This window comes from Pundamilia nyererei, unplaced genomic scaffold, assembly GCF_000239375.1.
Source record: "Pundamilia nyererei isolate P.nyererei 1_Seehausen unplaced genomic scaffold, PunNye1.0 scaffold00089, whole genome shotgun sequence".
Taxonomy (NCBI): Eukaryota; Metazoa; Chordata; class Actinopteri; order Cichliformes; family Cichlidae; genus Pundamilia; species Pundamilia nyererei.
This window is the reverse complement of record NW_005187490.1, coordinates 570,934-597,603: the sequence shown is the minus strand read 5'-3', so window position 1 is coordinate 597,603 and position 26,670 is coordinate 570,934. Positions and strand designations below refer to the sequence as shown.

The 26,670-nt window shown below is 40.6% G+C and overlaps 1 protein-coding gene across 1 annotated transcript; it reads right to left on the bottom strand.

Annotated features, from left to right (window-relative positions):
• Nucleotides 1-226: 226 nt before the first annotated feature.
• On the bottom strand, nucleotides 227-26,420 carry parvaa (parvin, alpha a). The gene is made up of 13 exons (XM_005739082.2): nucleotides 26,029-26,420; nucleotides 16,333-16,422; nucleotides 15,997-16,067; nucleotides 15,665-15,767; nucleotides 13,673-13,813; nucleotides 9,402-9,517; nucleotides 7,034-7,092; nucleotides 5,692-5,711; nucleotides 5,538-5,599; nucleotides 4,277-4,345; nucleotides 3,885-3,986; nucleotides 1,969-2,041; nucleotides 227-1,062 (listed from the first exon to the last, which is right to left on the bottom strand). The coding sequence occupies exons 1-13, from the start codon at nucleotides 26,162-26,164 to the stop codon at nucleotides 986-988; spliced, it is 1,119 nt and encodes a 372-aa protein (XP_005739139.1). The 5' UTR covers nucleotides 26,165-26,420; the 3' UTR covers nucleotides 227-985.
• Between the last annotated feature and the right edge of the window lie 250 nt (nucleotides 26,421-26,670).

Genomic DNA, 26,670 nt, shown 5'->3' with positions numbered 1-26,670 from the left:
TCCTATCTGTTTCAGTCTATGTTGGGGTCAGCCGCAATTCAGAAAGCTTTTACACAGCTTTTCTAACAGTCCATCTCAATTTAGAGGAAAGAAAATTGTTGTGGAGGTTCACTTGTCTTTCTGTGCGGACAAAATTGGAACCAATCTGACCCCAATTTTTGTTTTGTTGGAAAAGCTTTCCTTTTGCTTCCTTTGAGGGACATAAAAAAACGCCATTGCATTTAGGGATTGAAGTATTTATTGAATTTAATGCACTAAAAACATAAACAGATGCATTATAGAGAGCGTGTCTGCACAGATGTGACATTGGCTTGAAAGTAGAATACAACATACATTTATTAATATATTCAGTCAAATTTAACTGGTCTTATAGAAAGATGTGAAAACTTATAAAAAGTGTGATTAATGCATATGCAATTTATACTAAGATAAATTTAACAATATAAAATACAGTCAAGCGAGCAGCTGCTGAGCAAAACAGAGCTTTGGTCAAAATGTTTTGAAAGGAAATCTGGAGCATTAAGACCACTGCGTAGCTGGTTAGCACAGTATCAACGCATTAAGAGCTGACAGTGTTCGCATGTTTAAATAAAGGCACTTTCCACATTTCATAAAAAGGAATATGAATGAAATAACGAAAGAAAAAACTGGAAAACCAAGTAGTGTATCAAAATGTACAATAAATACAATTAAACATTTTATTTTCTGAATTAAAAACGTACAAATCCGCCTCACAGGATTACCTCTGTGTCGTAGTCAAACACCAACAACGGCTGTTATTTAGTTCAATGTTCAATTCATATTGTAGAGTCAGAAATTTCAAAAATAAACAAGACAGACTTGTGTTTGATTTACTATCCAACAAGCAAAATGTGAAGCATGCACCGAGTTAAAAATAGTTTTTCATAGCAATACAAGGAAAAAGGTATTAAGCTTCAGAACGTGGTCCATGTTATATAGTGTTCCCTGCTGATGCACGTCACGCTCAGTCTACGTTTCTGTACCTGGAGAAGAGGTTATAGAGGACGCGCAGTGTTGATTTGAGGTCACAGTTCACAATATCTGAAGGACAAAGGAAGGAGAGTTACACATGGGTACATATATTCAACAAGGGTTCAACCTTTTAAAAGCAGTCAGCAGTAGTGTGGCTGGATTTCAGTCGAGGTGTATGACTGTCCCTTTTTCTGCACAGCAGCAGCGTAATTAGAAGGAAAAGCAGCACTACGGATGATGGTTTAAGTGAGCTTAAGCCACTGGCACAGTTGGAGATGTTGTGGCACCACAAACTTATAAGTCACTACTTTGCACATGGGCAGCAACAGATACCTGGATGACATGATGATGATTTTCATCATTCTGGTCTGAAAGTATGGTTCAGTTATTGTGATTCATATGCGATTATAGACGAGGCACATACAATCCTTTATGAGGGATGCTCGAACTAACTTGGCTGTGTTAGAACTTAGAGCTGTAAATGATATTTTGAGTCATGGGTTTGTGCAAACGAATGAAAAGTGGCCTACTTGAAAAATAAATTTAAAAATAGCAGTTTAGTAGCTTTACAAATGATAAAATATTATAGAAAATTTTGTAAAAATTTAGCAGCGGGTTTAGGATATGATGTACTTGTTTACACATTGTACACTCAGTAATGTAAAGACTTATAAAGACATAATAAATACAATTTAAATAATTAAAATTAAAATAAGACTTGTTCATATTTATTTATTTATTTTGGTCAAAGCCAAAGGAACATGGCAAAGGTTTGTAACCCCAACTCTAAGCTGGAGGGATCTTTATCTGCTTGTATGTCATTATAAGCAATCTGATGCTTGGCTAATAAAAGATGATTGATTACTGCAGCTAAAAAGTGAACAAAAACTAGTGGACCCTGGTGTGTCACCACATACAGCAGTGTATAAAGAAGCAAAGGTTCAAAAGCACAAATATGTTGAATGAACATCCTACCCTCAGGTCGGGGCTTTGGTCTCTCCAAACCTCCATCCTGCATCAGCTCAAAGGAGAAGGACACATTGTGAACCTGCAGACAGAGTGAGGAGGCTGCTGAAGGAAACACGTCGCATACACGCAGAAACACAAATCGTACAAACTGCACACAGGTCCTCGTTGATAAGGGAACATCCTCTGTGGGCCGACGCGGCAAACACAGCACGGCTCTGTTCTGTAAGATCATGAGCCTTCAGCAGCTGCACAAACAATCTGCTCCCTCATTTATCAGTGGATACATTACACCAGTGTCACTCAAAAAAACCCTCCTAATGCTGGGAAAGCGATACAGTCACATTCTTCATGCTATCAAAGGTGAATGAGTAACAAAGTATAACGATATATTTCAAATAGCTGCTTGGATTTCTTTCCTGTTTGTTTACTATGATTTTGTTCTTGTTAACTCTTCTAGGTGCCCCAAAAGAAACAAAAGAATCTTTAATGGCGGCTTTAAAGTCCTTCAGCTCATCTTTACGCTGCCTTTGTACATTTACCGAGCAATGTATGCCAGTGCAAAGTGGAGACATGGGATTTCTCCAGAAAACTGATAATTATGAAGCCGGGAAGCTGAGCTGATATTAATGTGGGTAGGACCGGACTTGTGTCCAGGTAAACTGCTTAAAGGCGGTTAAGATTTTTCACATATAGTGCATTTAGACGAGCAGATGTGCTCTCCTGTTGAGGAAAGACTTCTCAGCCAGTCTGACTCAAAAAATGGGAATCCAATCACAGGGAAGAGATGGTTGAAAGATGTTTTCCATTCTCCGCACATTGTGTCTGTCGGTGTATGCTCTCCCTGCTGTGAAGTACTAAAAGCTTTGCCCAACAAGGGCTTATTGTGTGAAAAGCGTGACCTTAGCCCATCTAATAGAAAAAAGAAAGGAAGAGCCTGGAGTAGAGATCCACTGAGCAGAAGCAGGAGTGCTTTCTTGATGCCTCGTGCTACTTTGCACAGCCCACCCCTGGTGTATCGCCCACAGGCCTCTGGGGCCTAAAAACACACACACACACACACACACACACACACACACACACACACCGAGTAAGAGCTGAGCCCCTAAGCCACTCCAGTGTTTCCCTGTGCAATAGGAGATTACAGATGCTGTGGGGCTGGTGCCTGTTCTTCCGGGCCAGGAATGTCTGTGTGTGTGTGTGTGTGTGCGCGAATGAGCAGTTGTGTACATTGAAGCACCCGATGCCCATTTTGCTTCGCAGCTTGGCAAGGGCAGCTGGCCAAAACCCAAACAAAAGGCTACTGTGGTGTCTCCGCAGATTGCCTGCTCAGAATACCGTAGTACTACAGAGGCCAATGGAGAGGAGAGATGGCTCTGCAGTGAATGGGCTCCGGGGAAAACGGATGGCATTTATCAAGCTATTGAGAGGAGAGAGTCTTGGCTCCAAGTATGTGAGGCTCCTCAGAAATGGAGTATCGATTTAGGCGTGTTCCCTAAACTATAGGTCAGGACTAAAGATTGGTGTCGGCCATGTTTCTCACAGATCTCTGAAAGAAAAATATTAGACGGCGGAGCTCACAACAACAAGTTTACTATCCTGCTTCAAAAACAAGCTAACAGTGCTGCATTTGTGTATTCTGTGACGTCTGTGCTGTTTTACGGGTGAACGACTCATCAAATGTCACGACAGCCTTTTTATTCAGCAACAAATACAAAATAAGTGTGAACTGACCCCATACAGATATGCACGCACATCTCTAGACACTGCACTACAGGGGGCATCAACCATGCATACCTCTTCTAGTCTGACGCTTAAGCCCCGTACCTCTCTGCCTTATAGCTACAAAGGTAAAGTCCTTGGAAAATAGTGATCATATCGAGGTACCGTGTTTTTGGTGAGACATTTCTTTAACCACTGTTTACCTTTTGGTCAAAATTCTCTGGTGTAAGAAAAAAGTTGTAGAGCGGCACAAAGTATCCTTCCAGCAGCCCCATCAGCAGCACCAGATAAACACCATCTGCAAACTGAAACAGCAGCACAATAGCGGGGGCGTGTAAGAGAATTGTTCAAACGAGTCGAACTGGTTTATAGACATGTGACATTGAGCACGGTGTTTACAGACTTAACAAAAGAGATGTGACATCATCAAATGGCTATTAAAACCTACAAATATCATTAAACAGTGAGCCTGCGTGTGTGTCAGCGTGACAGCTTTTAATCATCCAAACGGGGTAACAGTTGTCGTTGAAAATATCATCTGTCAACCTGAAAACCGATCACATCGTTTCTGTGTGTATTTAGGTGTGTGACGTACCTGCGTGTCCAGTTCAGACACCTCCAGGTTGAGCTTGTTTAGGTGTTTGTTCACAAATGTGATCAGTGTCTGAGAAGAGACAAAGGAAGGTGTCAGACACAAAAAAAAGTGCTTCAAAGATGAAGAGGAAATAGTCCAAAGAAACAACAAGACCCTGCAGGGTGTTCCAGACGGACCGGCAACAATACGCAAGGTTTTCACAACTGACACTAAAATATCCTCAAGCTTCCTAATTTTACAGCGTCTGAGCAAAAGATAGTTTTAGATATTACTATAGAATTTGTTGTCAAAGGAGCAAAAGCGTCTGGACTTCTTTAAGTTGCTAGAAGACGCTTCACCTCTCATCCGAGAAGCTTCTTCAGTTCTAAGGTCAAATGTCGGAGAGTCCATTTCACAATGAGCTCACCCGAAACCCTGGCTGATTGGGACCCACACCCGTTTTCACACCTTGGCTCATGTGATTAGAGGACTATCAGGGGGTCCTTTTGTCCCTCTTTGGGGGGTTACTCCCACTGGGTTTAAATCTGGGACTCTCCGCCATTTGACCTTAGCTGAAGAAGAGCTGAAGCTTCTCGGATGAGAAGTGAAACGTCTTCTAGCAACTTAAAGAAGTCCAGACGCCTTTCTTTCCAAGCTCCTTTGACTACGATGACCTGGATGGTTGTGTCACGGTTTGCAGCTGCATTTCAACCAGCAGTGTTCACATCTTAACCACCATGCAATACCATCTGGAAAGCATCTGATTGGCAACATCTTCATCGTTCAGCATGACAATGGTCAGAAACACGCTGTCAATGCAGTTAAAACAAACAAAACTACCTGGATAGAAAAGCACACAGTCATGGATTGGCCTGCCCAGAGGCAGTGTGGGATCACCTTAACATAGAATGTAACAAAAGGACACCGACATCCAAAGAAGAGCTTCGAATGTCCTTCATGAAGCCTGGAGAACTATGAAGACTACTTCAAGAAATTTCTAGAAAGCTTCCTAAGAGAGTTAAGACTGTGTTGAAGAATAAAGGCAGTCACTTTCAAGCTCGTTGTATCTCCCCAGACTCAGTTTTTGCCTCATCTACCGTGTTTCTATCTATGTTTTGCATGTTTAAATAAATGACTGCCCTTTTCACCATTTTGCCAGGAAAATAGAAAAAATAAAGGGGTGGCTCGAGACTTGCACAGTACTGTATTTAGATTTTTTTGTAAAAATTCCATAGTCTTCCATAGTCCCACATAGTACAATGCTACTGCAGAGCCTCAGTACCTTCTTCACAACACTCAGCTTATCAGGAGCGTGGTCAAACAGGGTGTCGAAAGCATCACGCTCTGTGGAGAATAAAAATAGATCACCATAAATAAATAGATAAATCTGGAAAAACAAAAGTGTTACATAAGTCACTTCTTTCAAGAAAACCTACCATGTCTGCCGGAGAAGGCCCTGAGAAAGAAAAAAGGGAAACAAAATGTGTCAGGTAAACTGATTTTTACATCATCAATTTTGCAATATTTACACCAAACAAGAGGGAAAAAACAAAACGAAACACAAACGCTTCCAGTTCAATCGCAGAGGAATGCAAAAGGATTATGTCACAGACATAACAACACAATAATGTAGCTGCGGTCCATAATTTGATTAACAATAGGCACATGTACACTTTGGGTATTCAAATAACCTGGGTATCATCAGTGGCATGGTCACACTTAGCACATACTGCAGCACAATACAATAATCTCAATAGGACAACAATGCAGGGAATTAATACAACGAATGAAGATGTGCAGGTTTTCTATGGGAATGGAGGGCCTCTTGTCTGTTATTACAATGTTAGCACTTTGGAGGACGTTGCTGTTGTTGGAAAGGGTCAGGTGGTTTTGGAGGGTAGGGAGCAAGTGCAGCACGAGTGTCCCGGAGGAAGAGATATCGCAGCGGGCAGGCCAGCAAGAAATGGCAGACACACACACACACACACACACACACACACACACACACCCAGAAGCACTCCCACACACGTTTATGGTGTAATCTGTGATGGCAAAGGCAGGCAGGTCTGGGCAATGGTCCTGGTGGTGTGGTAATAACCGTATATCCACTGTGACCATGTGAGTGTGTGTAAGCCTCAGTGCATGTGTGAGTGCGTGTGTTTTATTAGCAGCCTCCATCTACCATGACAAAATGTGTGTGTTGGCCTGCCGTTATCACCCTCGTTGCTGCTGTCAGGCTGCAGGACAGCCTCACAGGGAGACAAACAGTGTGTGTGTGACAGAGTGTATGTGTGCGATTTAAATCGTCTAATTCTTCGGCTAAGGGTGCCATCACATCTCTTGTTCAGATACAATGGTTGCCTGCTCACCAGTGTACAATATTTCTTCTGAAAGCCCTCATAAAACACAGGAGGCTACTCAGATTCTGGTTTTTGGGTCTACAGTGCTGTTATCATTGGGACCGGTGTGACAAAGATACACAAATTCATCCATTCGCAGTCTTGTTTACTTCTTTGTAATTATATTCGTACATCCAATCCATGGTTACTAACCTGGCTAGACTATGACAATCGACCAAAAAATAGACACGGGAAAGGATTTCTGTCGAGGTCTTTAGTCGGGCAGTGTGCTCCTTTTTATTAATGTGGATAATGTTTTAATGCAAAGAACCATATCGAGCTGGTTCCTTTTTATCACCAGCACTAACATGTGTCAGGCTGAGTGCAGCACATGTGTTGCGAGGTGTAAAAACTGAGTCACACAGTGGAGCGTACTTACTCTGTGTTGCCTGTGATTTCCTCTTGAATTTGCCTTGACTGAAGGATGCCCTCTCTTTTCTGGAAAAGATAAAGGGAGGATAGTTCATGTGCAATACATTGTTTAGCTTAATACAAGTAGAACCTACTTTGAGCCGTTCACAAAGTGACACCACAGCAGGTAGCCCTACATGTTTGACTGATATGCGTCTCCTGCTGGGATCGAACCAGGAATCATTCACTTGTCAGCCTAATGTAAAAACCACAAGGATTACAATATACATCTTATGATGTACCTTTTTTTATTGTTTCTTAATCCAATTAATCTATTTTTATTTTTAATTGTTCTCAAATTTCAGTGGATGTGCCTCAGGGTTAATTTTATTTTAATTACTTTCCTTTGTTTTGTCTTTTTAATTGATTCGAAATTGGTTATTACAGACTTTTTCTTTTATTACTTTGTGCTCCGTCTTATAAGCTGCTTGTCAGTCATCTGTGTACATGAAAGGCGCTATGCAAGCTAGTTTCACTGACTGACTGATTGACAGATATTATGCTAACTAATGCTACCTCAATGCTGGGGATAATTTAAACTAAATAATCTATAAAAACCACTGTAGAGTCACGTATGTAAATGTCTCCATCGTGCAGGCTGTCTGATGCAGCAGGTTTTTAATATACGAGAAAATGCTGACAGCAACTGTTACCTCAGGAAGTCAGTCAATGTTTGTGGAGTTTATATAGTTCGATATAACGATATATATCGGATTACGATATAAAAACGTCTATCGTTTCATTTTACGCTATCGTTTGTTTCGTGGTGTTGCAAAATAAACTATTTACGGCGATATTTTTTCATTGTTTTGATGGTCACCATAGCGGCTATATTAATTTCTTAAAGTTCTCTTATATTTAATATAACCACACTACGGACGGACAAGCGCCTGTGTTTATGTGTTGTCGTTAGCAACAACGACAGTAAAACCATCGCGTGTCCGCTTGTTTATTTTCCACATAAACCTTTCACAATAAAGCTCAAGATCCTGTTGAGACTTTTCAAAATAAACTGAATCACGTGAAAAAGTATTTACAAATGAGAAGCAAAAAAAGAGCCGTCAGGTGCTAAAGAATAAACCTTAGACTCAAACGTTAGAACAGGCTTTTCCCCGCAGCGCGCCATGTAATAAATACTCACAAAGAAAACTGCGGCCGTTACAACTTATGTCTAAAAATGTGTAGTTTCATGCATCAGTTAAAACACTCGACTCCAGGTACACGACACGCAGCTGGAAACACTTCAGCTACCCAAGATTCACAGAATTTACAGAAAATGTTAAATGTGATTTATATCGTTATCGGGACGATATACGTTTTATATCAGGATATGAGATTTTGGTCATATCGCACAGCCCTATAAGATGCCATCTCTCCTTCTTTCTAATGATTTATTCCAAGTGTTGATTGGTTGTGGAAAGGATTAGTCCAGGAATATAAACCCAAAGGAGGCGGGGCATGTGATCGGGTCTTCGTCCTTCTCTCCTCCTACCTGATCTCCATAAGCACCAGCTTTATTCATTTATTGCTGCTATAGCTTTGTATATTAAGTAGAGGCTGTGTGGGAGTTACTGGCAGTGTTGCTTATTTTTATTTTAGTTTTTCTGGACTAGGTTGAGGGAGAAGCTGGAATGTGACGGCCCATTATGTGGCTGGTTCATGGTCTTCTTCCTCTTTTGTTTGTTCTAGCGCCCGTGTTCTTTTGTTTCTTTCTGTCCTTTTGTGAGTAACTATGTTCCTGTTATTAAAAGCTTGATGAATGGCAGCAGCATCTCACATGTTGGGTTCCTTTGAGCCATAGATTTAGGGAGCGTAACATCAACAACCTAATTTCTACATCAATCTATCCTGTCACTGACTCCATCTTTATTGTGGTAAAGCCTTTATTGAAAAATTGTCTTCTACAGACATTTCAATCTTTACTAGATGTCAAATTTTACAGCTAAACTCAGTAAACATTAACGGTGCTGAGACTTTAGTGTGTCCCTGACAATTAATGGTGGGGGGAAAAAAAATTGATGTTCAGATCTCGTCTGAACATCATCGAGGTCTGAACCTCGTTGATGTGTGTGCAGAACAAAGCCTGTGTGCAGAACAAAGCCCAGAAAACACAATCACGTATTTTAAAGTGCTAACTCGCTCGTAAACATGAAGGAGAGACACAATACGCCGTGTCTTGTTAATGTGCCCGTATGCTGCATGCATTCAGACTTATCCAGTGTTTAAAATAATACACAAATACTGCTCAGTAAAACCTGGTGCTCGTGCCGAATTAAGGAGAACATGCCTGATTTTTTTTATAAGCAGCAGATTAAAAAAAAAGAACGTTCACCAACCTGGACAACGACTACTTGAATCGAGACGTGGTCCGGCAATCTGATCGGTGCTCTGAAGTGTTGTGACAGCGCCACCAGCAGGTGCAAGATGGCAACTATGCTCTTAGCATGAACCGCTAATGTAAGAAAACAGAAATAATAGTCAGAAACAATAACTAGCAGATCTGTGAGATCAGGATTTTGCTTCACACGGGGGTTTCTGATAACAGTGAGGTAAGTCTGTAAGCATAACTGTAGCATAACATGAGAACAATTAGTGTTTTATTTACATCATTATAGGTACATTATTATTATTTAAATGTTAAATATATCAAAAATCATCCCACAGATCATACTGTGGTGGCCCTGGAAGCAAGCACTCACGTAAAAAAATGTGAACCAGAATTAGCACCTTTATATTTCTATTACAAACTTTCTCTGTCATATCTTCTATTTTTGTGGCATTTGATAGAGTTAAGTATTAGTATTTACAGTACAAAAGAGTTTTGTATTTGTGTTGTGCGCTACCGATTTAGTCAACAATTTCAAATGTCACATAATGTCGTCATTCTTCAACTAATGTCACCGACACACAGCTCTTTCTACACCATTTCTTTCCCCAATCTTTAGCCTTTGTATTTTTTAATGTGAATACCTCACCCTAGGCATTGGGATGCCAAATAACAAGGCACATATTTTCAATGTTTTTTCTTTTTTTTAATATCGTTCAAGGAATTTAGAATGAAAAGTTTTACGTGGCAAGGTCGTGTACGTACAAACACAAGATGCCAAAAGTTGCCTTGAAGCGATATTATAAAAGCTACAAAATACGAGCTTCAGTGAGGAGGGAGAAAGCACAGAAAAACAGAGTGAGAATGGCTGCAGTGATCAGTCAGAAACACTTAAGAGATGTGCAGTTAGCCATCCAAACAAAGATTTACCTTTGGATACATCAATCAATCAGGATCAATTAATTGTCTAAAGCAAGCCTTTGGTTGTTCCACATGGTATTGGCAAATAAGAGAGGAAGCTAAAAGCATTCATAAAACCTTAGATCCCTGCTGCATGAGGACCTAAATAGGCAGCATCAGGAAGGGTTTTCTACGGCCTCTGGATGTGAGATGAAAGCGGGCACAAACAAAATTGATTAAAAGAAAGCTCCTCAAATAAAAGGACAGCCAAATCAATTACATTCTGTGCTATTAACTGTGCTCTTTAGCATATTTGAAGACATCTCGTACTTAATATCTTTTCAAGGACACAGTTTCTACAAGAGGTGCATTTAGGAAAGCCTGATTTTTCAGTTTTAAAAGAACATAACAAAATCAGTTGTGTTCGTTATCCTAAAGATTTTCTCTGTGTGTTATTACATCATTTTTTAATCTTTCTTTTGTATTTTATACCACATAACTGCTTTCGGAGGTTTCTGGGTACTTAAGTACTCACTGGGTAACCCAAGAGCTTGAAACATTTTTACTGCTGCAGTCTCATATTTTTCTTTTAGTCTTGTTACAATTTGTTATAGTTCCTTTGTAGCATACTGGAAAGCCTGGACTCTGTGCGTCCTGTGGTGGACCAATCAATGTACACAGTTCATCTAAAGACTAGAAAGTACTCCATTGGCGACTCCATTGGTTGCAAAAGACACAGCTCTCAGTAATCCTATTCCTGATCATTTTATGGGCTCAATCTCTCGTTTCAGAACATACGAAATGAACCTCATTCAGTAAATTATTGTCATTATTAGGATCAGAAAGAAGTTTTATTCAGGGTATGCTCATGTTCGAACAACTAGCTGTTAGCCAATGAGCCTGCGGTGTCCTCAGCTTCACAGTCAGACCCACATCTAGTTTCAAAACACCAAGTCTGATCTCAGTACTAGGGAGCCTCACCGTGCAAGTTCTCCTTGCTGCTTGGGGAAAACACAATCTGCCAAGTACCTTAAAAATCTGTAAGTATTCTTTGTTGCACTCGTGTGTGAAGTTAGCTGATGAACAGACTGTTGATGGCATTATTTCTGGGCTCATTCACACTTCATTGTCAACGTCCAACTTGCAGTACTATATGCTGCAGCTAATGACGAAAGTAAAAAGGCAGTGTGCAGGGAGCTCAACAGTAATTATTGTTACTCACTCTGTCAGATCAAAGAGTGCCATCAAAGGACAGATGGAGAGCTCTCTTAACATGCGCGGCTACACGGTTACATCTCAGCAGGAAGCATATTAATCCAATGGACAGATGAGTACATTCAGACACAAATCCTTCAAATACCGTTTTCCACACAGGAAGGAAACAATGAGGGTCATGACAAGCGCCAGATTTATACAGTTTTTTCTGTATAAATAAATAATAATTCACAGAATAACAAAACCACCACTCCACCTTGTCAGTGGAGACAATGCGTGGTAGTGGCTGATCAATGGGTCAGTATTAGTTATCTGCTTATCTATCAACCCCAGCATTTATACTTGATGATGAAAATTAAAAAGTAAAGAAGAGACAGGAGAAACACCTTTCTCCTGCTATACGTGCTGATTTGACATAGTTTATCCAACACAGAGGACTCTGCAACTCGTGTTTGGAAAGTCACAAACACAACAACCAGAGGGGTGTGCTACAAAGCCAGATTAACGATTTGTGTCGATGTTAAAGCCCAAACTTATCCTGAACACATGACCTGGTTGATAGCCGGTTATGTTACAGTTTCAGTTCAAAGCTAGAAGATGGAAGCGGCGTGTTTTCGCTGGTTCTTTTATTTGCAGCTTGTTCTAAACTGCAAATAAAAAAAAACCCTGGATCGAGTGCAAACTGTCGATGCACTGTAACTGTATTGTGCATGCATTTGTTTGGTGATGTAGAAAATAACAATATACTGTGAAATAACACAGTATATAGTACATTACAGTGCAATATAGCATAGTAAAAAAATCTGTGTAAACCAGTGTGGTTGTTCTTTTTAAAAAAAATTTTTTTTGCGTAATATTAGATTCTAGTAGAGTAACTTTGTATGTCACAGTTCAATATAAGCCTTATTTATCTGACATTGGGTCGTGTTGCAGCCCGTCAATTCAGCCTCTAATTGAAACAAGCTGCTTTAGCCGACCTCCCTTTAATTCGACTTTCTTCTGAAGAAACAGGTCATTTTGGATTTGTTGGCAGTAACACGTCTTTTCCTCTTCTTTTAACAACAGTCTGTAAATGTCCATGAACTGAGGAGGACACAAGTCCTGGGACTTTTGGGAGAGAAATGCTGTCCCATTGTTGTCTGATATAAAATTCTATCACTCGACAATCCTGGGAATCTTTCGTCATATTTTACGTTTCTTATGTTTTCAGTTGGTGAAAGTCACCCAGACTGCAGCCAGACTCTTCTACTGCAAACTCATGCTATTGGAATAGACGCAGTATGCCGTTTATCATTGTCTGCTGAAACTTGCAACGCTTTTCCTGAAAAAGACGGCCTCGGGACACTGATGCGGAACGAAATTAGCGCTGATACCAAGCACGGCAGTCGATTTCCTGTTTAGTCTGTTTAGTTTAGTTGTTTTTTTAGACATGTTGCTGCAATCGAAAACAAAAAAGTACTGGCAGCGACCAGTGCTACCCCTCAGCCTCCTAGCAATTGCAGCTATGCTATCAATTTAAAACTGTCGAGTCGCCTCATTCTCAAGTTATCACATTCACAAACTCCGGTGTCCACTTCACCTCATTAAAACTTTGTTTGATATGAGCATTCACTATTATAATGGTATATACATGACAGAAGATAAGAAAAAGCAGAAAAGAGCCACAATCTATTTTTGTTAGTGTTGGGTCACTAGATGATGGATATGAGTGAAAGATTTCTACTATGCTGTATCTGCTGTGTGTGAAAATATTTAGTTTTTAAAATTTTATTTATTTTTTGCCATCTATCCTTCGACTGTTTTCCTCTTGTAGATGCAAACATCATTTTCCCCACAGGGATTCATTAGGTCTTGTCATATCATCACAAGTGTTACATAACAGCATATTGTGTTTCACAACAGTCGTTCAAATGACTGGAGGACAGATGGCTCACCGTCTTAAAAGAAATTTCAATTTCATCAAATTAAACTAATACAGGGAGATAGCGGTGCAAGGACTTCACACAGCACAAATACAAAATGCAGCGCATCTCACTGTAGTGTTTGCACTGCATTCTCAAGGCTAAATAACTGAAAGTGCACGACAACAAGACCAAAACCAAAAGCTGCCTTTGGCGAGACGACATTACTGTAGGAATTAATGAAGAAATAATGAAACTTTCTTACAGTCAACATTCCAGCGGATGTTTCTGGTGGAGAGTTTGAGAGACTCGTTGATCCGCTCTAAAACCGTCTGCAGCTTCTGTTTCTGGGCGATCTCTGATTGGGTCACCTCTGCCACGTTCAGTTTCTCGCCTTCAAGCTTTTCTAAAAGAAGAATTTACAGTAAATTTTAAACTCAGAATTTCAGCTATCAACTACTAATCTACTACTTATCAGATCGACCATCTGCCACCATCTTACTCTATCCCTAGCATGTTATCTTCATTATATCCAAGAATCTTTTCTTTTCTCCTGACTGGCAGCATCGTCTACAACATCCTTTGTCCAGTATATCCCATCCCCTCCTCTGCGCATGTCACCCTTGACTGCTGTCTTCAAACCGCTCAACCTGAGCTGCCCCTCTGATGTACTAATCTTGTCCATTCTGGTCATTCCCAGTGGAAATCTAAGGATCTTCATCTCTGCCACCTCCAGTTTGGCCTCCTGTCCTTTTCTTAGAGGCACCATCTCCAAACCACACATCACAGCAGGAGTCACAACTAGGGCTGGGCCATATCATACCGTTCACGGTAATACCGGTATAATGTCAGGCAATGATAATGAAATATCGCAATAGAATATGGCATCCGCAGTGCCTTCGTTTTCATACGCACATGGCTGAAAAAACATGGCGGCGACGGAGAATGAGTAGGGCGAAAACGGATCGTTGAATGAAACAGATGAACCAGGATTGGTTTGTAAAAATGCTGCAACTTGAGTGGTGTGGAACTGGTTTAGCTTTCGTCCATCAGATACACACCAAAGCACATGCTAGCGGTAGAGCATGCTAGTGGGCCCGTCGTTATTATCGTGTTTTTCAGAAAATATGTCACACTTAAAATCAGCCTTTGATTTTCTGAAAATCGACAGTGCCCCTTATAATCCCGTGTGCCTTATGTATGAATTCTGGTTGTGTTTACTGACCTCGAAACGATTTTATGTACACGGCGCTTGAAAATCTGTCAAATGTTTTAGTGCGACTTTTGTAAGCTACGAAGCCGCACCGCTTGATGGATTATCGGAGGAGCATTACGGCTATCGTAGGCAGGAGCCTGGCGGAGTGATACGTGCTGTGCTTCAACATAATATTAGCTTATTGTGTGTGTATAACCTCTTTTTAAGTTTTGTGGATATTAAACATGGTTATGCTGAGGATATGTCGGCCAGTTTCCACTGGAAATGCCTTTTGGTTAAACTGCCAGCAAGGAATTTGCATTTGCACTTTTATATTTCTATATAACTTTAACGCACATAAAAAAAAAAAACAGCTGCTTGTTTAACCTCCTAAGACCCGAACTCTTTCATGACATGCATTTTTAATTTTTCTTTGTTATTTGGGTTGATTGGGACCTAAAGAATGTAAAAACAAAGAATTACCAGATTTTTTTTTAATCTGAGAAAAATGAGATCCACATAAGAGGACATTTGTTTCAAACAGTGGCAGAATAATGTCCTCGTAAGTGGATATTTGGTGGAGGATTTTTGCACTAATAAAGCTGTGGAGTTGCACAGTATTTTGTCTCGTGTCAGTTATATCGTTATCGCAAATTTTCAAATGTATATCGTGATAAATATTTTTGACCATATTGCCCTGCCCTAGTCACAACCATCATGTAAACCTTCCCCTTCAATCTCGTCGCCATCCTTCTGTCACAAATCTCCACCAGCTCCACCCTCCCTGCACTCTCTTCTTCACCTCTCTTGAGCACCGTCCTCTGTTTTGAATGGTTGAGTGACCTACACTACCTTTACTCCCTGCATGTTCACCTTTCACCTGTCTCACTGTTATTCACACACATGTATTCTTTCTTGTTTCTAATGACTTTCATTCTTCAGCTCTCTAGTTCATACCTCCACCTCTCAAGGTTCTTTTCCCACCTGCTTCCTGCTCTCATCTGCAAACTCCCATCTGCAAACTCTTTGTCAAACCACAACAATGTGCGAAGGTTAAGTTACCAAACAGCTTCTGCAGAACTTGACCATCATACAGATCCTCAGCCAGATCTTTAACAATGATCCTCTCGCCCACCAGAACGTCATTTATCCAGTCGATCAACACCTACGCAGGCAGAAGAAGAAACAGGTGCTTCATTGGGGGCTTACAATGTTTTATTTTTTATGATACAGCTCAGCTACCTTTAAATATACCTCAATATATCCTTTAAAGAAACACAAAAAACAAATAAAACGTAGAAATTATTTTCAAAGCTTTACTCGGGCCCTTAGTCTAAGTTGTTAGGAGATGTAGCAATATAGAAATTCTTAAATGGTAGGTCAAAAAGAAAAACCTTCATGAGCTCCTGCAGTTTGCGGTCATTCTTGGAGTTTGGGTCCACCATGGTGCGCACCTCGTTCTCCTCTGTTGGATGAGAAAAAGTTGGCAAAATAAACCAAACAACAGTACAAAGCAATGGAGTATTAAAGTATCTCAAACTGTGGATCCCAAAATGCTTTGGGTTAGCTAAAAATACGATTATATCCTTCATTTATCCAGGTACGAGTTGGAAAAATCTCTTTTCCAGGAGGCCCAGCCGAGAGGGCAGCAGAAATTACAACAAATATAACACGATTAAAGAAACAAATACAAGTGACATTCAGCACATTGAGTGATTTAAGCTGATTACCGAGCATGGTGTCCTCAGGGTCCAGCTCATAGTGTGAAGGGCTGAGAGGAAGGTTGATGGCATTTATCCCCTCCTCCTGAAGCTCAGACACTAGAACAAATAAGTTACAATCACACCATCAGACTAAAACAATCACATAAACAATCAAGATATAAGACATGCTGAATTTTTGTTAGCCTGTTCTTTAAAAAACATGTATTTACATCTCATGTGTCAATAAACATCTAAACTGTGAGAAGAGTGAAATTTTGTGGGTTTTTAAATGTTAGCCAATTGTAGAAGAATAACCAATAATTCAGAAATGGTTCAGACTTTCACAAGCAGCTGAGCACTCTCATTTTTAACAAATAATTATTTAGTAATAGAAAAATCATTTCCATTAACCATTTCTGCCATGAACAGACATATACGGACACAGATAGGCAGACACATACACACTGGTCTACAAAAAAAAGTTTTTGTTTCTAATCACTGACATTTTGACACTTTTGAATATCAATGTATCAACAAAATGTCTGGAATTTCAACTCTTGCCCACCAAAAGTGTTTTAATGTCATTCTAAAAACAGGCCAGAACGCAATATCAGAGACATGCAAAAGATGTGTAGTTCTGTCAATTTAGCTCAAAATAAAACAAGCCCAGTATGCTCAAAAATCTTTGAGGCACCTGATTTTGTGCTTGTTCTGAACCAAAAACATTTACTCATCGTGCTCGGATTCAATTTTCTTTGATATCAGTTTTTCACTTTTATACCTTGATGAAATCTTGCCCTATGCTCATCGCTGTCATCCAGATTTAGTGGGAATACAATACATGAGGAGACAAAAACTGCATCTTCAGTAACACTCTGATACACTTTCAGAAAGTTATCCACAGCCTCAGCATAATTCTCTGCTCCGGGACTGCCCCCCCAAAAAAAACCCCAAAACAAAACTGTTGACAACCTGCACGAATGCTGCTGATGTAGTTGGGTTCAGTTTTCCTTTGAACCCATCGTCAAGCATCAACGCCTTCCTTAATTTTAGCTCCACTTTTTTCTTAAATGCTGAAACGTGACGTCTTTTCTGTCCAGTCACACTAGCTGTCCAATACTTGGAACACCATAACTAAAAAAAACAGGACGTGCTAGACGAAAATAGTCACCAAGTGAAATTTATTAGAGGTGAAAGAATCCCAGCAGCACTGGCTTGTTGGCCAGTGTTATCAAAAGCACCAGGAGAAGAAATGAAACCAGCTTTACTTCAAAAAATAAACAGTAAAAAGCTGTGTGACACATCTTTGAAATGCCAATCAATCTGATAACTCTACATGCAAGGCACACCAGCTAAGACAAAGACCAGAATTATAATCATTTGAGGTGTTCAGCAGTAGTTCGGACGTCCCCCCGATTCCACGAATAAGTGTTGGGAGCCACTTGACGTCAACCAAACACAGAGCAGTGCTGCTTCCTGCTTCTCAGTGGGCTTTAAAGCAGCCCAGCATGCCCTTCTTCACAGCATGTCAGATACCTGAGGAGGTTTGATCGCTGCTGATCTGTATGTGTGTGTGTGTGCACGCAGTGGAGTGAACATCCCGTGCATTACTCTGCCTTCACTGGAAAAACATCCTCTTAATCAACACCATCCACAAGTGCCTGGATGTACACTGTGTCTCCATGAGCAGACATCACATCACACAGAGGTGTATGAGAATATTCCTACAGAGCAACACACACCTCACCCTTTTCAATCCGTAAATTACCACCCACTTACCCACTTTTGTTTCCCCTGGGACAACGTGTGAGTGTTGTGGAAAAACGTCAAGCTTCAATGAGAAGGTACAGTAAGTGATGCAAGTGGTAATACCCTCCACCTAATTCCCCTCAAGAAAGTATTCAAGATTGACAAGTCGTTTGCCAGCGAGCATATCTTGAATCTTATAATGACCAGAAGTCAAAATGACCCCAATTTTCTTTTCAGTATGACCCCAAACAAACGACTGATCCCATAAACACATCAATGTTACCCACAGACTCTTTTTGCAACCTTTGCAACTGTATTTTGTAGATAAAAGTGGTTGGAAATCAGGTGACAACGAGCTAGTCACCAAGGCTGGTGAACTTTTTTCCTGTCCTAGAGACTCGGGATGGGATAACCTATAAGTAAGCTTGAAGTTACTTAATTTGAATGCAGTCCAGCTAATATCTGCTGCTTGATTTACAAGGTAACACAAAAGAAAATACCCCCAAACTGAAAAATGTTCTCAGTTTGCTCATCTACAATGATTTAACATGAAGTTATAGCAGGCATACACCGGCCTGTTTTAATAGATAACAAATAGCTGCATTGCTGAGGGGGGCATGCTGTTGCATGTATACACAAGATCTATCAGACAACCCCGTATGTATGCAGTGGTAAGACTACGAGAGAGGCTTTTTAGCCCTTTATCTCAGCCAGAATCATTTAAAATCATTTAAACCTTTGTAACCTGAAGTACACAGCAAGAGTACACTCACAAGGTATGCGTGCTTTCTTGTATTTTTCTGCCCACTGCAGATCTGCTGACAAAGATGCAGAAAGTCGAATGGTCATCAGGCCAATTAGGTCTGATTGTAATCTGGAAAACCCATCAGCTACTCTGTTCACTAAGTCTCTGTGGACAGAGGCCAATATTTCCGGGCTCTTGGTATAGCCGGCGGATATCCGGGCAAGTACTTCCTGTACCATGTCCTAATCATTGTTTACAAATATGGCCTTAATTTTAAAAAAGCTAACAAAGAGGAACGTCATTCCCAGATGTACAGCTACACCAGGGAACAGCTAAAGCACCCACCCATTATTGGCCTGAGTAAGTTGATTATTTAGTGTTTTGTTTGTGTGATTTTTATTTCTTTTTTATGATGGCAGTTATTCTTATTTATATTTTCAATCCTCCAGGAAGAACAATGTTTCACTGTAAACCTATACAAAGAGACACTCATTCAAATTTATTTTAAGTTTTCATAAAAGTGCGATATTACAATTTTTGGTCATACTGCCCAGTAGACCTGCACAATAAATCGAAAATTTATTGTCATCGCGATATCAGCCTGCGCGATGGGCCCATCGCAAAAGACGACGTAAACTGCGATAATTGGGTACCTTAAAATGTTTACACACGTGCTTTAAAGAATTTACCAATCAAAGAAACCCCTTTACACATTTGACCAGTCGAATAGAGCCCTTCACGGCATTAACCAATCAAATGGATTAGAGGCCCGCTTCCTACGCAGGTGGGGAGCGAACAACGCTGCAGCAACGAGTCACAGTTGTAAAGGCTGAGAGCGAGACGCATGATGAGAACGCTACTGACTATGAACTCGTGCCTAAAAATAAATAAATAAATAAATACATAAATAGTATCTCGCTTATTTGGAGGTACTTTGGATTTGATAAAGACGACGTTCTCCAAACACAGGTACTCTGCAAAACTTGCCGAACACTCGTGGCAACCACCAGAGGAAACACGACTAATCTCCACCATCATCTTCAATACAACCACAGAGAACTGTTTGAGGAGTTACAGAAGGACAGGGCTAGCCAAACAAAGGTTTCTAATGTTAAGACAAAGAGCACAGCAGTCCAACAGCTGTCTCTGTATCAGAGTTTTTCAAGTGGAACAACTTATGAGAAAACGTCGAAGCGCTACAAAGAAATAACAGAGGCCATTACACATTTTTTCGACAAAGACATGATGCCTATAAATACAGTTGTCAGAGAGGGCTTCACCAGTCTGATACATAAAGTGGACCGGAGATACCGCATCCCCTCACGAAACTACTTTTCCCACGTCACCATTCCACAAATGTACGAAATATGCCGCTGGACTGTCATGTTTGAACTGAGCCAAGCTGAAAACTACGCAAGCACTACAGTAAAGTTTCCTCTCCAGTTTTGACTTACATCATAAGTACTTGGTGAGTGGTAACATGATGAACAACTGCATTGAGATAATTTGCAGTATAATTATGTTTATTTAAAACTAATTCTAGAGACCGGGAAGGATGTCTTTCAGAATTCAAGCCTCAGAAATCTTTTTATGGGGGCAATGTTTCAATGTTAAAGTGCACTTTGTTGTTACACTGCTAATACAGCAGCTTTCATTAAATAAAACTGTTGCAGTAAAACGGAAATTATGTATTCATTTTTGGGGGTTGTTTTGCTATTTATTTTATCGCAAGTCATATCGTTATCGCAGTATTGATCACAGTTTTCGCACATCGCAGGTTTTCCTAATATCGTGCAGCCCTACTGCCCAGTCCTACGACAAGCAATGCCTTTGGGACTCACAAATGCAAGATCTCTTTTGCTCTTTACATGGGCTCCTTACCTTTATACATCGAAAGCCTGCTCAAACGCTATTGGTCAGTATTGCTAAGAATACCAACAGATACCAGTACCGAAAAACTTGTCTCGTGCCTTTGGGTTCTACATATTTATTAGAATTAGATAATTAGAAGAGATGACCACGTTTTGAATCAGGTTATCAAACCCACCTTCAAACCAGGTTTCTCTCACATTATTATTTTTTTTTTTTTTGCAAAACAAAAGTGTATACTGGGTTAGTAGCATGCGCCACTAGGCTACTAATTATCGCTGTCATCACTGGTTGGTACCAAATTTACTAGTCGTTTAATCTAGTCATTTAACATTTTAACTAACGCTCAATGCCAGTAAATGATTGTGTCCTAAACATTACGCAGCCTTCTGCCACCAGGTGGCGCATTGTTGTTGAGAAACATTAAAAATCTGTTAATCTAGGCCTCGTCTTTTTGCTAACACTATTAGAATGAGATCGCGGATACAAGCAACAGAAATTTGCTTTCTCCAAAAGGCAGATGGGCTCTCGCTTAGCAATAGTGTGAGGAGTTCGGTCTGCCTTCTGAATAAGGCGTTCCAACGACCTCCTACCAGGAGTAGGCCCAGTTTATTCGTTTTTCATATGTTATTATTTCTTTTTGTAATATTTTAGTAATACGTGAACATCTTTTGTAGTAACATGTCTTCATATAATATTTAACATCAGGTTGTTTTAAGTGTTTTTCTTCTTTGTTGCCTGTTTGGAGTATAACGTGTAACGTGGATAACGCAGGATACGAGGCGCTGCACATTGGCATGATTCATTATTGAAGAATGTGATTAATGGTTTCAATTATCTTTATTACTTGTTTTTGACATTTCCTATTAAACAGTTCTTAAATTTAACTTAACACCTGAGTGATTCTTAGTTTTAGATTAGTCGGTTAGTCTAGTTTTATTTTCCTTATTTAGTCGACTAAGAAACCAGTCGCCAGGAACAGAACTAATGGGGCTAGTTCCTCTATTCTTCTATTTCAATCACAGTTCAACAAAGACACATATGGAAAAAGGGAATCATTTTTGCTTTCTGTGGTCTACTCTACATTTTGTAACTTACAAATAACCTGAAGACCTGTGAAAGCCACCCTCAGCGGCTGAAACTTCAGTCTCATGTGGGGGTACAGCTGCGGTACAATAACACCATACTAATTAGCACAATGTGATATTACTGTTAACCACCACTTGTGCTATTTAAGGTAGAGTGACTTTGTTTAACCCTGGCTAGGTGCTGAGGAAGTATGGCGGGTAGATTCATCTGAATATGGCATTAATTCACTCCCCTGCTGGGATTCTGCATCGAGCAAGATTTTGCTCACCCCTTTTTGCACAACAGATTTCATTTAGTGACATTACGAGCGCACTGAAAGGGATTAAAAGGCATCCCGAGTCTTCTCACCACACATCACTCCACTCCACCCCCTCCTCAGTCCACTGTCATAAAATGAGGATACGTATCCATCCGCTTGGTTAAATAAGGGTAACACAATAAATAGCTGCATGCCTCCTGTCCAGTGCTACATATGGGGGAAAGATTGCATGCTGATGTCCTACCTGGAGGGCATAACGCTCCACAGCCCATGTCTGTCTGTCTCCGTCCCCCAGTCACAAGCATCCTCTCCTGGCTAGCAGGACCAGCTCTGTCCCCTGCGTCTCATTCTCCACAGGCTGAGCTCTCTAATAGCTTTAATACACCGACTGACCCCAAGATAAATATTAAAATTGTTTGATTTTTCACAGAGGATATAAAATTACCTCCCCTGATTCATGTATTGTATTTGCTCCATACTCAGTGTACACAGTTCTGCAGAGCCCTCGCTAATGCTCTGAAACCTCCTGACCTTCTCCTCTCTTTTCATACCACCTCGTCCACATCACATAGCCTTCCCTTCCTTCACATCCCCTCCAACCTGTTCCCTTTCTTCTTCTCATCCAGTCATTACTCCCGTTCCAGTCGGCGGCCCCTCTCTCTCCCCGGCACATGCAGAGACAGCCATAAATGTCACATGGACCTAAATTTATTCACTGATCAGTACGAGAGCGACCAGCCCACGTTTTCCATCAAATCATAGAACACACTGCAGACGTCCTACACACTGCTCTGTGCATATATACTCTGTGTGTGTGTCTGTGTGTGTGTAGGGGACATGAGCCCGTATTGATATAATGAGATTGCATGCATGTCCTATGGGCAAAGCAAACATAAAATGGGGCTCAGCTGTGCAACAGTATCCTGACTGACAGAAAGTAATCATCCGACTGAAGGGGACCTTTCTCATTCCATGATAAAACCTGGCCTTCAACAATGAATGTCATCTGTGGAGCCTGTTGTATTTCCAGTGCAAGCCGGCATGGTAATAAACTGAATTGAGCATTTAAAAGAAGCCTTTTGGAAGACATTTATTTAAAGCACGTTCCTGGTAGTTAAAATAGAGCGGTGTTAAAGAACTATTACAGAGGAAGATGAAGCGGGCAGAGGTGTCCATGAGAAGTCGAGTGAATCGCTATGAGCTCCACAGCTGCTATTCTGTACTTGATCCTGACCTCTGACCATGTGGAGCAAAGCGAGTGCATTACAGATAACTGCTGGTCAACCAAATAATCAGTGTCTTCACCAGCTTTTATGACAAATGTTTCCAGAGATATGCTGATGGTACCGAGACATCATTCATCGCTCACAAGCTGACTGATCTTAGTGTTTTGAAACCAGACGTGCTCTGCTATCTATTAAACCATTGTAGGATTCTACTAGAGCATCTTTAAAGGATTCACAGTTCGAAACAAGCTGTTTTACCTCTCCTTCCTTCAAGCCAACTTTCATCTGTAGCCCCTCACAAACAAAACTTTGGCCAGCAGGAGGGTGGTGCTTCTGTGTAATAACAAGAGCCGAGTTCCTGGACCTTACCATATAAATAAGCTTGAATTCCTTGTACATACTCAATATTTGGAACTTTGCCCATGTTTAATATGATCATCCACAGCTGAAATAGTGCATATATGACAGAAAGGTTCACTTTAAATAAATACAGACTGAGGCAAATTAAAACAAGCAAATGACGCACACTCTGTTAGACTTTTGCAAAGTGTCCTGACATCATAAAGGCTTGCATGGCTCTCCAGTTTTTAGAAGAAGCCGTTTTTGGCAGCACCACTCGCACCACCCCTATAGATCTGGATTCCTTGGCCCAGTATATCAAGCCAACTATCACAAAGCTAGGGGTCAAAGTTGACGCTGACCTCTAGCTTGACATCAGGGCAGCTGGCTAAAATAAAAGCCAATTCTTTCTAGGCAACACTTTGACACAGTAATCCACACCGTTGTCACCACTCGGCTGGAGTAATGTAATGCACTTTATATGGGCGTTAGTGGTTCCTCCATCGCTCGTCTCCAGATGGTACAAAATGCTACTGCTGGTCTTTTAATTGGCACATGTGAATATGAGCACGTCTCCCTCCATTGGCTGCCCATTCCTTTTAGAATGAATTTATTTGCTAATAAAGCCCTCAGTGGTCTTGCCTCACCCTCCTTCTCTGAGCTACTATGTCCTTATGTCTCTTATCTAGTCTTCTGTACAGCACTTTGGTTCCTTGTGGGTCGTTTTTAAAGTGGTTTACAGATAAAGCTAATATTGTATGGTAGTAAGGCATTACTCAGTCCTCCCTGGAAATAATTCTCCATGTTTTTGGAAATATACTGAAAGGAGAGTGGAGAGCTTGGCCTAATATATCAGACCAGAATGAATGAATGAATGAACTAGGTTGCCAAAGGATCCACTGGACATGCAGAATATAATTTTTAAAACGGTGGACAAAACTGACATTTTTGGACTTTCAGCACCAGGAAGCTTTAAGCTGCAAGTCATTGATAATGAGCCCCTGAGAGTGGTAAGACAACAGTTAATTTCATCCAAGCCAGAGGTCTGAACTACAGATGTTTCCAAAGTAAGCTGGTTATGCCAAGCAGCTCTGCTGGTCTGTTTCTTTGTAATGACAGTCGACTAACTGAATGTGGAAAAACTGAGATGAAGTGTTGAAACTGACCGTATTTTATATTAACACATCTCAGCCTGTTTATCGTCTATTTAGTAAACAAATGATTCATCAAATGTGAACGTTTTTGGGACATATTAATATTTCCCTTCAGTAAAAGAAAGGGATATATTATTTTTTTAATTGTTTTCAGGATTCTACCTCTTTGTGACGAACTCAGCTGCCGCGTCCTTTCCACGGGCTATGTGTCTGTTTTCTTTATGAGTAATGCATCTGTGTTTGTTACATAACAATCATCCTTTCCTCTGCATACCCAAAGACCAGGCGGACACAGACATGAGGCTGTAAATTCCAATTTACACCAGACAGGTGGCCAATGACCTGCTGGATGTTAAGAGGTTAACACATCTCAATAGTTCAAATCAAACGTTTTGTAAGTGGACGTTTGATTACATATAACAATAATCCAATAGTTTGGAAAAAAAATTTTTTTGTTACTATTTAACTGTTTTTACTGTTCTTGCCCACCTGAGATCAAATTTAGTGTATGTCACCCACAAACTACAATGAGTTTGAACAAGTGGTCCCAATTTGTTACCCATCTGCATCTGTATGTAGCTTGTAATTATGCTGAAATAACTGCAGCCTGTATGTCTGATCCAAAGTAAATTTCTCTGTTGTTAAAGTGAAATGTTTCTTAGCTGCAACACAAAATGTTAAGCTGCTAAAAGCATGATCCATAAAACCAACCTCACATGAACTCTTTATTACCTAAATTAAATTAGTTGACCCGGTGGGAGCACTCTGGAAGGGGAAAAAAAGAGACTAATCCACATATAAATTGTCTCTGTATATGTATACCTCCTTTAACAACTAGTTTAACGCCCAATGTGTCTCCTTATTGCCTTCCAACTAAGTCAAACTAAAAAAATAAAAGCTGTTGTGAAAGCACGATGGGTGCTGCCTCTACAGTGGTTAGCGGGCCTGTGTTCCCTCTTGCCTCATTCCTCACTTATTACAGTAGTAGCGGATTCAATACCTTACATGGGTACAGACCACACAGCCTGCGGCCATGAAAGCACACACAGGACACCACACGTTGTAGTTAAAGAACTTCTTCTAAGCTTAAACATAACCAAGTGCTAAATATGTCGGCTCTCTGAAACTTCAGTGCGTAGTAGTAGTGACTTTTATTTTTTTGGAGGCTGTTCATAGAGTACAACGCTGTGTGCACATACTATAAAATGTGTCTGTAAGAGGGTTTAGTTCAGAAAACAGTGCATTCAGAGGAGCAGAAGAGTTGCTAGACTGTTAACTTTGTTAGCTGTTTACCTTCTTTGGCTTTTTTCCTTCTTACCAAAGTTCCACCAAGTTTCCCAAGGAAAGAGTCATCTTTCTTTCTGGAAGACGGAGATTTGGGCGTCGGAGACTTAGGAGACGAAGGGGACTTCTGAGGCGAAGAAGCCATGGCCGAAACGACAACTAAATCCGGGACAGTTAACTCAAAACTGTCCGAGTTGACGTGGAAATCAAAGTTTGTTAGAAAGTCAAAGTAAAAAAAACTAAGGGAAAATCGCTGTCCACTCCCTAAAGCGGAAACGGAATTCCAGACATTTTCTCCCGAGGTTGGCTGGAGTGCGTGGCCCCTCCTCTGCGGAGGAGGGCTGGGAGCAGGCGGAAGGCTTCTGACCGCGGGAACAGGGTCCAACTCGGTCTAGAGCTGTCCTGGGGGCAGCGGGAGGTGAAAATAGGAGGCAACAGAAATAGATGCAAAGGACCCTAAAAGTGACCTCGTTATAATTAAAGCCCTTTAATTTTTACTTGGGTTTTTTTCTAGCTTCTCAAAGTTACCCAATAATAAACAAACAGGGCCATACCTAGAGGGGTGGACATGGGGTGTTACCAGCCCCTCCTGAAATATGATCCCCTCCCCCACCCCCCATAAGGACCTTTTTCTAAACTCTTTTTGTCTGA